Source organism: Nipponia nippon, unplaced genomic scaffold (assembly GCF_047370975.1).
Source record: "Nipponia nippon isolate SJK-2023a ecotype South Korea unplaced genomic scaffold, ASM4737097v1 scaffold_3, whole genome shotgun sequence".
NCBI classification, from domain to species: Eukaryota; Metazoa; Chordata; class Aves; order Pelecaniformes; family Threskiornithidae; genus Nipponia; species Nipponia nippon.
The window spans coordinates 61,818,049-61,832,282 of record NW_028262347.1 but is presented as its reverse complement, the minus strand read 5'-3'; the positions used below and the strand labels follow the sequence as shown (position 1 = coordinate 61,832,282).

The 14,234-nt window shown below is 44.5% G+C and overlaps 1 protein-coding gene across 7 annotated transcripts in view; it reads left to right on the top strand.

Moving 5' to 3' along the window:
- Positions 1 to 5,573, top strand: part of TXNRD1 (thioredoxin reductase 1) — a 50,210-nt gene extending 44,637 nt beyond the window's left edge. For all 7 annotated transcript variants that reach the window (XM_087767511.1, XM_087767513.1, XM_087767515.1 and 4 more), the window contains 2 exons: positions 537 to 671; positions 3,888 to 5,573. In XM_087767511.1, the coding sequence (XP_087623637.1) occupies positions 537 to 671; positions 3,888 to 3,956 (204 nt within the window). In that variant the 3' untranslated portion in view covers positions 3,957 to 5,573. The remainder of the gene's footprint in view (positions 1 to 536; positions 672 to 3,887) is intronic.
- Positions 5,574 to 14,234: the final 8,661 nt, after the last annotated feature.

Below are 14,234 nucleotides of genomic sequence, written 5' to 3'. Positions count from 1 at the left end.
ACATCTGTTAGTCGAACCTTTAGCTTGTGGCCCTTTCCTGTAACCAACAATCAAACTGAAATTTCTTTAATAGATACGCACCATGTCTCTGCCCAGCATAGGCCCTGATGTTGCAAATCTTTGTGCAAGGTGCTCATCTTTACTTAGGCAAGCAGCCTGTTGAAATGAGTGGAATAGCTTGCCTGAAGAAAATTTAAGTGCATGTTTGTAATTTGGACGTACACTATAATCAAACATAGACCGTGGTGTGTGTCAAATTTGTGTGCTGTTGATGTAAACAAAGGACTCCTGCACAAAACTTTGTAAGGAAGCTGATTCTGGAGTTGAATCTTTTCCTTTTCGGAGAGAAAACAAAATTATACCCGCTATCTCCCATCTGTTGGTGCTAATGATAGTTCAGTTTTGTGTGGTTGCATTAATTTGCAGTATGTTTTGTGAATTGATGAAATTATATACTGTGAGTAAAAATCTTACACGTTCTCTAAAGAGAACTGAATGCATGACTGTGCTTGTATTTGATTACCTTTGGTATTTAGGAGAGAGTCATTGGTTTCCATGTCCTTGGTCCAAATGCTGGAGAAGTCACCCAAGGGTTTGCAGCTGCTATTAAATGTGGATTGACAAAAGAACAGCTGGACAGCACCATAGGAATTCATCCCGTCTGTGCAGAGGTTTGTATATGAAGTCACCTTATTATCTCAGCTTTCATAGTATTCTGGGCTAAGGTGTTGGAAATCTGAATAGCAGAGCTCTATTAAAGAGGTCAGAATTTGGGGGAATGTAGGAGGGAGAGAAGGACAGGAAATTATCTGGTTTTAATATTTAGAAATCTAACATTTAGGTTTAATTTGAGATTTCTTTTGTGTGTGTGTTAATTTGTGAAATGTTTATGGTCTCCCCCAATCCAGTGCTCCCTCTACTGGGAAGTATAGAATTCTCCTCCCACTCAAAGATCCATTTATGAAGGCTTCAAATACTGTTTCTGCTAAAGTGGTTGTCAAAGCTATTTTTTTTTAGATATGTGTACTCAAAATAGGCTTATAAACTGGTGCTATGGAAGGGGACCAGCTACATGACAATTACTTCTATTAAATTCTACCCTTTTAAAGATCTCTCCTTTGCTCTCTAAGACTTACTTTTGAAGTTAAGTACACGAGGCCACACAACCATTTGTTTCCTTGTGTTTGCCTTGCTGTTCCTCTTTAATGAAGAGCTTAATTTTCTCTAGTAGGTCGGAGACAGCTCCTCCCAGGTATAAATCAGAGATGCTCCTCTGGTTTTAGTAGTATTAGGACCAGTTACATGAGCTGAGGATCCCTGCAAAAACGGTGTATCACCTTTGTAGGTCTTTGTACAGAATCTGTGTTTTTACCTGCATGTGTTAGCTACAAAGTTTAATAGAGAGCACCAGGATGGTGGTCTGCAGAAGTGAAGTTCACTTCTCTTCTGTTTCCAAAGTGATACAGTATGAGCAATATATTATGAACTATGTTAACGGAATGGACTGCTAGCAACCTGAATCATCTTCAAAGCATCCACAATACAGATTCTGGTTTGTTTTTTTTTTTCTGTATTATCATTTAATGGTGTTCTTGGAAGCCATTGCAGAGGGGTGGCAGGTCCTTATCTTACCAGGGGCCCTGTGGAGGGGGAACTCTGAGTGAGGCATTCAAACCTGTGAACTCGAGCGGAGTATTAGCGTATGCGGTGTGAAGAGAGGATGATAGTCATAATTTATTCTGGACATCTGAGCTGCTAAAATTGAAACTGAATAGAATGATGATTAGACATAATTTAGGGAGGTAATTTCAGATAATCATATTTGTTTGAGTGGGGGAGGAAGAAATTGGCTCAGGAGAAATACACTATTTAAAAGCTCCAGGGAACAGCAATCATTTTCAGTGCCAGTCTTCAAAAGGTTTTTTTATTCCTGTTACTTAATTTAATCTCTTTAGCAGTAAACAAAAATCAAAGTGCAAGATGGTACTCTTTGATTAAAAAAATGCTTAAAAATTGTTTGGAATTTGCGAGGACTGCGCATATCTGGATGAATAGAATGATGGACAATACCGGCATTATTTTTATCTAAGGAAAATTAAGCCTGATCTGAGCAGGAAGGGGACAGTGTTGCAGGGTCAAATGCTGACATCTTCACCAGCATTAGTGCTAATTCATTGCTCAGTCTCCTATGATTCATGGTATTACTCGATGACTGTAAGACTGAGGGTCCCATTTCTCACTGCTTACAAATTAGAGCCGGATTTCACTTCTCTTATTTGAGCAGCATTTTATTCTGCAGAAAGCCTGACTTCTGAATGGAATTTCCTGCAAGGCAAAGTGCAAATAAGTGCAAGCACAGATTGGCAGGACCTCAGCCTTACAGAGAATTACCTCTCAGCCTAGACCGTACTGCACCGTTTGAAATACCGGTGTGTAATTGAGCACCTGTGATGAAGAGAAAGTGTCTTCTGAAAGCTGGAATGATTCTTTGAGTTAGCTAATGATGGCTTTCCAGTCATTGGATCTAAGGTTTTGTCTTCACTCAAATAACTAACAAGTTCTGTAAAAAACCTCATGTTTCCAATAATTATCAAATGACTCCCAGCTGGCTTACTGGAGTTAGGGAGCTGTGTGGTCCCCGCAGCCATTGGAACTGGGTGGCACACCCAGAGCTTGCATTCGGGCCGAGAAGAAAGCAGATAAATTTTGCTCTTTTTAATCTTTGTCTTTCAAAGTGAAATAATAGTAAATGTTGTCAGTCTGTGGATCAGAACTGAGGAGTTAGAAACCCTGTCTCAACAAGCCGTGCGTGATAGTTCAAATATACTGCTGCTGTTCTGCCATATATATTAGACCATGCGTTTGTCTTCCTGATTTGTGCGTTATGCTTTCCGTGCTTCCAGAAAATGGAAGACTTCTATCATTTATTAATGTTGTTCTCTGAAGAGCTGCTAGCAGCCTTAATGCAGCAAAGCTTCTACTGAGAGAACTGTAGGGCTTTCAGATCCCCATTATCTTTAGATACTTCAGTGTTATTTGCATAACTGAAATGTGTATATACTTTATTCTGTGCTAAGTTTATTCTTCCTGAGAGATGGCTTTGATGATAGCTAATTATTGCAACTTTGAACCATTTAGATAGAAGTGGTTTTGATTTCCTTTTTTCCTTTCTATAGTCTATCTATGCAAAACTATGCAATTATTTGCATAGTAAAGTTCTAATATTAAACAAGGTTTTGTAGAATTTTTCTTCTTGAATTTTGATACCTTCTAATTTTACAATAATTATTCTTGAAAATGTTGTTTTCTTTAATGTGACTTGTAAAGCAGTAAAGGTTGGACTTTTTCAAACTAGAGTTACTAAGTGTTTCTTAGCTATTGTCCAGAGGATACAAATCCCAGACATAATACCTACATCAGCAATCAGTTCCACATTTCTATAGTATCTAGAAAAGTACAGAGGCAAAATTTGCATTCTCTCCAAATGCCGTAGCCTTGAGTTAATTTCACTTTCCCAACAAAGAAGTTATCTTTGAGCCATAAAGACACTTATTCATGAGGTGCACGGACTGGAGTTTATTATTGCTGAGCTCATTCCCACTGTAAAAACTTCGGAGCACTAAGAGAAAAGGTGATAGAAAGCTGTGTGATTTCCTTAATTCTTTTTTTTCCACTCTAAAAGGAAGACCATAAGGTAAATGAAGAGCAGGGGGTTTTGTATGCATGGGTGCTATTTAGTGGCAAGGGTTTTAAATGTATGTTTTTCATTATTACTTTATTACTTTAAGAAATGGCTGTGGCTTTGAGCATTATGCCCGAGTTGATTTTCTAGAAGAGAAAATCCGTTCTAGCCATATTAAAATTTATCTTTTTTTCTTTCTCTTAAGATATTCACCACTCTGTCTGTGACTAAGCGTTCTGGTGAAAATACTCTTCAGGCTGGATGCTGAGGTTAAAGACCCCCATTCTTGTTATTGCCAGAGACTGACCTTCATCTCAGCGTCTGACTTGCGCAATTCAGAAGGAAGGTTTGAAGAGAAGTCATCCTCGGTCATCTGCAGAAACGCGTAGATGTTAACCAGAGCGTTCCCTCATGCGAAGGAGAAGAGCGCTGTGGGAGTTGGTCGCTTGCGGTGGTTGGCTGGCAATTAGCAACGCAATGGGAATATTGACTGTTGAGCTGTGCTTAGCAGGGCATTTAACGAATGCTTTCATGAAATCACAGCCTGAAGCCTGCATTGTCTGGTGGGCAGTGATGGAAGAACTGCTAGCGCAGCTGGACAACAACTGTTTTGTTTTGGTTTTATTCCTCTCTAGTTTCTTACCTGAACAAAGAACTTCCAAACTCAAGAAAATTACAAGTTCAGATACTTTTATAGTGCCCCTGTGTACTAGGTTATAACACAGCAATTGCAGGGTCTCCTCATGAGCGTGCGTTTTACTAGCTCGCATGCCTATGGAGGGGAAATTGTATCTACGTGTTTGATCATGAGGAAGAAGATATCCTTGGAAAAAAGTTTAGTACCATCTAGAATAACGTATTTCTTGGCTTCCAAACTCACTCCGTTGTGACTTTTTATTTTAGAGAAACTTATTTGTGAAAACGTTCTCCTTGCTGAGAAAGGAAAATACTTTTTATTAAGGCCTTGTTATACAGAAAGGTGGGGTTTTTTTCCCTGACAGTAACAACCGTGCATATAACACAGATGTGATCTTCTTAGCTTTATCTTGCAGCTTATGTGATTATAATTAATCCAATTTGAAACTGACAGAATTCCAGTGTGGAATGAATTATACTTCCAAGAGCTCTGAACTTTTTTTCAATTTGAATAAACTCTTCCTTTCCAGGTGAGCTGTTGTATGCTGCACTGTTTCAGGTATGAATTGGCCACTTTGAACCACTTGGCCTTTCCTTCAGATTAGTGGGCCTGTAGAATAAAAAACAAACAAACAAACAAAAAAAAACCAAACCAACCACAACCAAAGAACACCCCCCTGTCCAAACAAGCAAGCAAACACCTCCAAAAAACAGTAGTGAAAAATCTTCTACGTAGATGTGGCCTAAAAGCTGTATTTAGTTCCATGTCTGCTTTGTTTTATATTTAATTAAGAAAACAATGTTTTTAAAACAGAGGTTTCCATGGAAAATAACAAACGTACTTTCTTGAATATTCCTCCTGTGTTGGATAAACTGCATACATATTTATCAAGAAATGGTAAAAATGTCTCTTTGTAATGGAAATGAATGTGCTTTTTGATCTGTTTTTTCATTTCCCTCTCTTTTAGCAGAAAGGTTCGGATTACTTTTATTAAATGGTTCTCGGGAGTTTAGTAGTACGGTGTGAATAGGGGGTAAATTCTCCCACCCTCTGGGCAAAACACCTTATGCCTAAATTTCTACCTGGTAACAAATTCATGTATTTCTACTGAGTTTTCTAGAATAGTGTTGTAAGTTATTTTTATAAACTCATACGTTAAGTGAAGGATTTTTAAATGTTTTGTATGGTATCAGGAACGGTCTGTGGTGGTATTTTTCTGGCCAGTTTATTAAATAAATGGAATATTTGCACAAACAGATGCTCATTTTGATGCCTCTTCCAAGCAAAAAAACCAGGTGACAGCAAGACAATGTTGTTTTTAAAGGCCAGAAGAGGGCACCTTGATGAACCCAGCTGTGATTTCTTTCAGTCTTTTGAATTTTGAAGGCAGATGTTTCCCTGAGAAACAGGGTTTGGGGCTATTTTATGTGCATTTTTTTGCATGTTAAACATATGAGAAGGACATGCTTAAAAATAAGGAATGAATTGGGAAACCAGCCTTTCACTGCACTAGCTGCCATCTATATAACTTCCGAAAACCCAGGAGTACAGGTTCCTGAGCCATTCGGCAGTGTAGCCGTTCATATTTAAGGACATGCATAGCAGCATTATTTTCAAACAAGTATGTAAGGAAGTCAGATCCTGGAGCATAGGGAATAAAGACATGTATGAGCTTAGCTTTGCAAGATTGGACCCACATGTATCTGTTCCTGTGGCTCGTGTCATCATTAATAACATGCATTTTTACCCTTGTGACTTTACAATTCAGTAGTTGTTGGTTTTAATTACTTTTTAAATTTAAAACTGGGAGGCTTTTTTTTGTAGGGCTTTTTCTTTTCTGTCTCCGGAAGGAAAACATTTTTCTGGTGTGTATTTCTGTGTCATCTGTGCGTGATGATAGACATATATAATATATGATAACATCACATAAGGATGTATTAAATGCCAAAGCAAAGTATTGAATGTTTATATAAAATTAAACATACATTTGGTAAGGCATGCTTTGGAAGTATATACTAGAAAATGTAATAAGCTAAATGGTATTTATATTCAGCTCATATTCATTAGTTATTAACATTTTTTTTTTGGCAGTCTTACCAGAGTGTAAGTGAGAATCATCTTAAGGTATTACAGATAAAAATGCAGACAGAAAATTTCACTAACTTCAGCAAGGAATGAGTAGAGTTTCATTGACAGCTCCAAGAATTACTTTATTTTAAGCTCCCCCACCCCAGCCGTTCATTCCCCTTTTTACCCCTCTCCCCTCGGTGTGAGTTGTTGGCGCAACCCTCATTTTCCTGTAAGTCTTGTATTCAAACCGGGATGCTGCCTTCCCTCCTTCAAGACCTGCTGCCTGCCCGGAGTCGCAGCGCAGGAGGCTCTCCAGGTGTAGAGCTGCACGATGGGGCAGGACCGGTTCCAGACAAGGTGGACCTCCTGCAGACACCCGGGGCGCTGGAGGTTTCACGGTCGGGCGGGTGTCTTGCTGCGCCTTGTGGGAAGGCCTCGCGCTCGTATGAAGCCTGCTGATGGTCCTGTCTCTGACTGCGCCGCTGCGGCACGTCCCTTGCTCTACGGTGCCACGTGGCAGCTGGTGGGTGACTGCAGGAGAAGAGCCATGGCTGCGTGCTGCTGCTGCACGCCATGCCAATGCCAGACTGTGAAGAAGGGGTCAGATGGATGTGTCTTCTACGTAAGGCTTGATAGACTCCTTTCAGGTCAAAATACGGTATAAATGTTTGTGGTAAAATGGCAGCTCTGCTGAGAGTCGAATTTCAGGAGCCCTTTCTCTTTGAAAACTGCCTTTTCTGATTGCTCAGTTGTCCTCTGCGTGGGATGGTGTGAGACTACTTTCTTGCCAAGACCTTTTTGGCATCTAAAGGTAAATTAAACCTTATAAAAAAAACAGAAAAGAAGGCACCAAGGGGGCTGCCACACCACTAGCCTCCCTTCTGCATGCACAAAACGGCAAAAGGGTCCTGAAAGATTTCCGTTTTGGTTTGGGGGCTGCCGGCGGGGAGAGGGGAGTGGAGCAGGGGCTTGGGCGTTTATCAGAGAGGGGGGAGGCGTTGTGTGGGGCCGTGGTGTGAGGCGGAAAGGGCCGTAGGTGGGGAAAGGAGGCACGGTGCAGGGCAGCAGCTGCGATGTTGCCCGTGAGGGGAGTAACAGAGGGCTTGGGGGGGAGGGTGGCCGAGAGCCCTCCCCAGCGACCACTGAGCTTGGGAAAGGCGGGAGGGTCTCTGCAGCGACCGGCTGCTGTTCGGCTGGGCCCGCCCTGCGGGGCTCGTGGGAGCCTGCGCATCCAAACCACGCGTTTTGCAAGGCTGGGATGCTGTGACCGAACCCAAAGGTGGCTCCTGAAAGTGCTTGTTGCCGAAGGTGGGGGGATGCTGCTGGGTGCGCTCACCGGGGCGCTCCTTTCCTTCCCCGCATGGTGAAAGCCGCCCTTTCGGGGGCGAGGGGACGGCTTTATTCTGAGGGACGGTGAGGCCTCGGGGCCAGGTGCCTCAGAGGCGGCATGGGCAGATGGCTGATGCCACGTGCCCAGAGGAAGGGCCGCGTCCATCGAGACAAGATGCCTGTGCCCTGCTGATCCACCATCTCATCCCAGTGAAAGTCACGGCCCGTGGGCTCCCAGGCCTCGCTCAGCCCCACGGGGCGAGGCCCCAGCTTGCCCGTAAGGGTCACTGCGCCGCAGAAACCGCGTGCCGGGGGCTGCAGGACGCTGCCGACGGGTGAGTTGCACCGCAGTGGGGAGCAGCTGCACCTCCTGCAGGGGCCTGGGGAGGCACCGGGTCGTGGGGACTTGCTTCCCCCGGCACAGTCCCTGTTTCCATCCCGCTCACTCTGCTCCCGTGCTCCAGCCAGAGCTCTTCTGGGTCGCTGTTTGTTTGTTTGGGTTTTTTATGTTGGGGGAAAATTACATGTTTGTTTGCCTTTTATTTGCCAAATGCTCCTGCCCTGTGTTCTGTTGGGCAGAATTTGACTTTACACATATGATTTCTTTTTCATTCAGTTGCCGTTTTTCTCTCTCTCTTCCCATGAAACTTTCCTAGTTACAGACTTGTCTGAGGGAGTTCGCCCACAGGAATTTACCTCTTAAAATTACAAACTAAGCTGACACACAGGGGGATATATATCAGGACAGAGAGGGAAGGCTTTCCTTCCCCTAGCAAAGCTGCGTGACTGGCCTTGCTCAGGACCACCAGTGACTCCTGACCTGCCCCACCGCGTTGGCTGACCACCAGGTGCCTGCAAGCGATTGCTTTTTGCCAGGGAGGCCATGCTGTGGCCAGACCCCTCCATGGAGCATCCCCGGCTGCTGAGCTTGTCCTCTGCTGCAGCCGCTGCAGGCCCGGACAAGCGTCCATCCCCATCTTTAACAGGAGCTGACCTGGGCACACAGTGACAAATCTACTGCTTAAAAACAGCTTCATCTTTCTTTTGTATATACTTGTCTCAGCGAGCACTTCTTTTCTTGAAAACAGGTTTTATTTTAGGTTAGGCACAGAGTAGATTGAGCTCTGCCTATTGCTTGCTTTCGAAAACAAATGGTAACATCTTTAGTCTGAAGATCTGATTTCCCTTTTAATGTAAATTGACAGGCAATACCACCGGCGATGAGAAGCGCACCACGTGTGCCATGCGGTGTGACAGGAGGCAAACAAAAGCAGTGACTTGCACTTGAGTTTGACCAAGTTGGTCTTCCTGTTCTAGAGCTACCGCTCCATTATATGTCCGTGGTTGTGTACTGTGGGATGGGGTGACTCAAGAGCTCTCCAGGCAAATTTTCCCTTGGGTGGCACTTTGGGGTCACTATATCACAGAAGGAAGGAAGATCCCAGAGAAAGAAACTGCATGACGTAAGTGAACACTGTTTAGCGTTGTAGTGTAACCACCTCTTGCTAGGAGACTGGTTATCCCAACACCACCAGCAGAGTGGAAAATCAAAGCGTGTGCCTTTTAGTTAACTTCCCCTGCAGCGTAGGAGGCCGCGATGGAGCCGTGTGTGGCAGAGGGCACGGCAGGTCAACACCACGGTGGCAGTGGCAGGAGGGATGCAGAGAGACTCTCACCGTCCTTGTTTGTGTTTTTCTTGGCTCTGCCAGCACTGTTTCTCCCTTAGCTCTACAGCTGCTAAAAATAACCACCTTAAATTAATGGCTTATGTTTGCATTAAGCTGTTAAACTTGCACTGGTCACTCCAACACCGCACAATGAAACTGCTGCTCATTGCATGTTTATAGCTTAAAGGAGGTTCTTGAGGTTTGTTTTCAGTAGCTGAAGTCAGACGGGTAATAACAATTGCAAAAATGTTTGCTTTTTCTTAGGGTAGCGTTTTCTCTAATCAAAAAGAACGTCAACTTAGCTGAGATGGATTTCACAGCTTGCGAATCACGAGCGTTGTGTGTCTCCCAGAGCTCTGGCAGGAGCTGGATGCCCTAAAGTCAGGCTGGGGCCTGCCCCCTGAGGCTGCCGGGGGTGCGGGGGGGGCTCGGTACTTCGCAAGGGGCAAGAGATGGTTGCTGATTACGTGGGCTGAAAGTCCCATTTTCTATGCCTTGTTTCTGTGCTCCTGAGAGGCGCGTGTCAAACTGAGGGGGGAAATGTGGGGTTTGGTTTGAAATGTTTGCTTCCAGCAGCAGGCTTCAATGCCCTCCTGCCGTGGAGCTGTCATTCCCCCTGCCTCATCATTAGCTTCTCATTTAGACAGGCTGAGTAATGGCCATCGTAGCTGTATCCCGAGTACGTGCCACGTCCCGTCTGCTTGACCCGACGCGGTGGAGCGTTTGTGGAGGCTGGGCCAGGGACCTGCGGTGCCCTTGGCCGACGCGCTGGTCTCGCTTGGCTCCGCCGCTCCGTCCCCTGGTCCGCAGGCTGCGTGGCATCTCCTGTGCGTGGCAGGAAGGTCCCCCAGCAGGGAGGTGTTGGAGCAGGGTCAGCTCAGGAGGGGCAGAGAGGTGCCCGTGTCTGAGACGAGAGTTGCTCCCTGAGGGCTTCAGTGCCAGACTCGTGGGTTACTTCTGGAGGATGTTTGGTGGGCAGAACCTGTCCGGGGGCTGGCACGGGTGAAGGCAGACTCGGGGCTATCTCTGCAGATAACCTCACCTCAAGACCACTCTGAGCAGCTCTTACTGCAGAGCCAGAGGAGGAAACAAAGCAGAGATGCTGCTAACCCCATTAAATGTGTTATTTTAATCAGTCTGAGATGGGTATCAGCCTATGTTTGTTTCTCTGCTATCTGAGGTACAACATTAAAAGAAAACAATGGAAAATGTACGTGAGCTGCAGCCCTGTGGTCAGACAGCTACTGGGCTCAGTTTAATGCATTGGGCCAATTAAAGCACAGTCATTAGGCTGGGACACTAGATGGGAAATATGTCGGGGTGTGTGCATGTGTGCCTTTCAATTTAGGAAGATAAAAATGAAAAATGCGTGTCAAAGCAAGAGCTAGGCTCTTGACTAGGCTGGGGACGTGTACACGAACCATCAGCTGGGGATGCTCTGAAGTACCTTTGAAGGTAAAGTCATGGTGCAAATCAAAGCAACCTGAAAAGAAAACTGGTGGGGAAGTTGCCATAAAGCACCTTAAAGCGATGTCTCTGTTTTAGACATGCTGCCTCCTACAAATCAGACAGAAGAAAAGAGGTGCACTCAGGAAATGTGAGCTGCTACTGATTTTCTTAGAACAGGAGGAATGGTACCGACTACTATTTACATCTTGCAGAGCTTTAAAGCTCTGTGCCGATACATATTTACTTTTGATTTAATCTGCTTCTTGCTTTTCTCCCTTTGTTTCCTTACCAATTTTTTCTTGTTTTAGTCTTGTCTTGGGGAGTTCTCCTAGCACATACTTTTAGCAGTCCTAAAATCATAAAACTTGTGGGAAAGGCAAACAAGGAGCAATGAGTCACCATTTCTCACCATATGAGAGCTACGGCTAAAGGAAGGCTGGGGATTTTTCTGCATTACACATGACTAAATAGAAGTCACTGCCACAGGATGTTATAGTCTAAAAACACACCTACGTTGAAAAAGAAATTAATTGTATGCACGCAGGGTGGGAGGTTTGTAAAATAATGATCTGGCTGTAGCTTACAGTGCAGGATGCCCTTAAACCACCGAGGGCTGGAAGCTGGGGTGGGAGGACAACCTACAGGAAGCATCACTCTGTATATTCAATGTGGGTTTTTATATAACTTTCAACTAATCATCTTGTCCTGGGAAACAGGATATCACATTAAAGGGACCTATGGCATAGGCTCTTCATGTTTAGCATTCCCCTCCTCGGGGTCTGGTTTGTTCAAGCCTTCCAAGATGGATTTATAATTCCTTGGTCTTTTTGAGGCTCAAACTTTTCATGCCTTAAAGTTTTCCCCCACAAGTTCTGCCATGCTTTCTGCCGTGGTGACGAGTTGGAGGGAGGGGGATGTGACGGCTGAACCACAAAGGTTTCTGCTTGGGCCTGCTCCCCAGAGACACCTGCAGTCCGCTCAGACCTTGCTGTCCCTCAGACGGCATCTTCACTTTCCACATCCAAGGGTCAGCATTGAGCTTCCCGAGTTGGGGCATTGCCACAGGAGAGCCCACCTTTCAGCCTCTCACAACTGAGCCGAGAGCATGTCTTTTAGATTCTCAACGAGCAGCCTAAAGTAATAAGGGATGAACTTAAACTAAACATGTGCAAATCATATTGAAATTTAACTAAATACCCTCCCAGGATATTTTTAATAGTGGAACTAAATTGGTTTAAATGGCATCTTCTATTCAGTTTCTGCGATGCGCAATACTGACAAGGCAACCCTTGCTTTTTCTTTTAAGTATAAAACGAAGCATTTTTGAGTGAAGTGTTTGAGTTTACAAAAGATTTTCTTCCTATGAGAGTGATTGTTAGCCCTGCAGTTTATGCGCAAGGTGTTTTCATTTCGGAGACTTCTGGTGTGGCACAGATGTTGCAAGGTGCGTTTGCACTGTCACTAAATAGTATTCAGTTCTCTTCCAGCAGCACCATGAGCTGAATTGATGGCTTTGGCATGCAAAAATGGCATTATCCAGCCTGAAATGTTTCAGCCAAGAGAGTTGTAATGCTGCCTCTGCATGTGGATGCTCTCGTACATGGCTGCCCTGTGTGTCTGCCCTGGTTGTCAACATCAACCACTGTGGACCCAGAAGGATTATAGTAATTGTCCCTGGAGGGTGATTTGTACTGGAAACCGCAAGCTCTGTTACCTACTGAGCTCACTGCTGACAGGCTTTTGTGGAGAAAGGGATTCTCCCCATCCGGCCCTGTGTTCACCTGTTACTCAGTCTGGTGGGTTTTCTTTTCAGTACTTCTCCCCTTCTTTCTAAAGATTATTTCTGAAAGAGGAAAAAAAACCATAAATTGTTAACGGGGAGCTGTGTTCTGCTCTCCTTTTGCCTCCCCCGGGTTAACTGAGGACCAAAATGGCTCATCAAGCAGCCAGATGAGCAGTAGCGGGAGTGAAGGGGTGGGAGGAGAGGATAGGAGGGTCAACCCTTTTGGTGACAGAGCTAATCTAACAGATCAGCTCAGCCCATTTCACCTCCAGAGAAGCCAAAATTCAGTGCCTCATACCTGGTGGAGTGGGAACTTTCTTCTTGAATTCCCCTTGTGCATCCCCTTGTAATTTTAGTTTTAAGGGAGATTTACTCTGTCTTCCAGGGCATAGAGGTTTGGAAGCAAACTATTTAACCTGAACACTATTACCAAGCCCTTTACAGCTCCAGGATAGTGTGGGTGGGCTATCTAGAGACAGAACAACTGTGTCTCCACAGCCTGATGGCTCAGTAGCTGGTTTGTTTGAAAGCTCTTCCACACAAGCTTCTTGATTCCATAAGGAGTGAGTTTCTAAATCTGCACTGCTCTAAAATAAAAACCAAATAGGAAATCTCTGCTGCTTGCAATTAAGGCCCCATCTGTAATCAGCACCTCTGCTGTAGACGTTCTCATTCTTGAGTGTTGGTTTCCTACCACTCAGCCAAGGGACAGGTGATAGTTTTCTTGCTGACTTGGAGTTAAGGAGATGGTGGTCCTGCCACACAGCTTCAAAGAGATGGCAGTGGTGTTCACAGATTGGGCTGGCCACCTCTGTTCTGAGACACCAGGCTGCAGGGCAGGCAACCACAACAGCAACTCAGTCACTGCAGAAATTCTGTGGATGTTGCAGATTTGTGGAGAGTTGTCAGAAATTTCAGCAGCTTGTTTCCTCGTGATTTCGTCTCATACTTGCTGTTAAGCCTAAAATCCCACAGATGATACGGTCTTTTGGTAGCATTTGACCCTGTCTTTGTGGTGGGTGGAAGTGTAGGGTTTTGTGGATTAGTGCTCAAGGGGATAGAGACAGAGAGAGACGTATCTTGCTCTTGAAGATCTTTGTTGTTACATTTTAAATAAAATTTTGCCTGAATTTTACGTGACGTGGGAGTTTGGCACAGAGAACCAGCTTTATCCACCTTATCCACGTCCGTTCCTAATCACCAAACTTGACAGCAAATGCTCAGAGGACAATGTCATTTAGTAGAACGTTGTACTGAGACTCTCAAATTTTCTGCTGCAAAACTGTTTCTGTCTTCCAATGGCGCCAGTGGTATAAAACTTACACAGTCAGGAGAGGGCTTCTCTCACACTGAGGTGAGTCAGAAGTGGGAGCCATTTAAACACAATGCAGTTTTTTGTATTATTTTTGTTATGATTCCAGTGTCAGCCAAGTCCCAGGTTGGCTTGGCGTACGACAGTACCAGTAGCAGTCCAAATTTCTAGGTCATCCTGTGCTCTCTGCACAATTTGGAAACTGCAGATGCAAGCATCTAAGACAGGTGAGATGTCTTGCTGTCTGGAGATACTGGTATCTTTCCACAGGTTATAGCAGAAGCCGCCACTACCACTTAAGATAA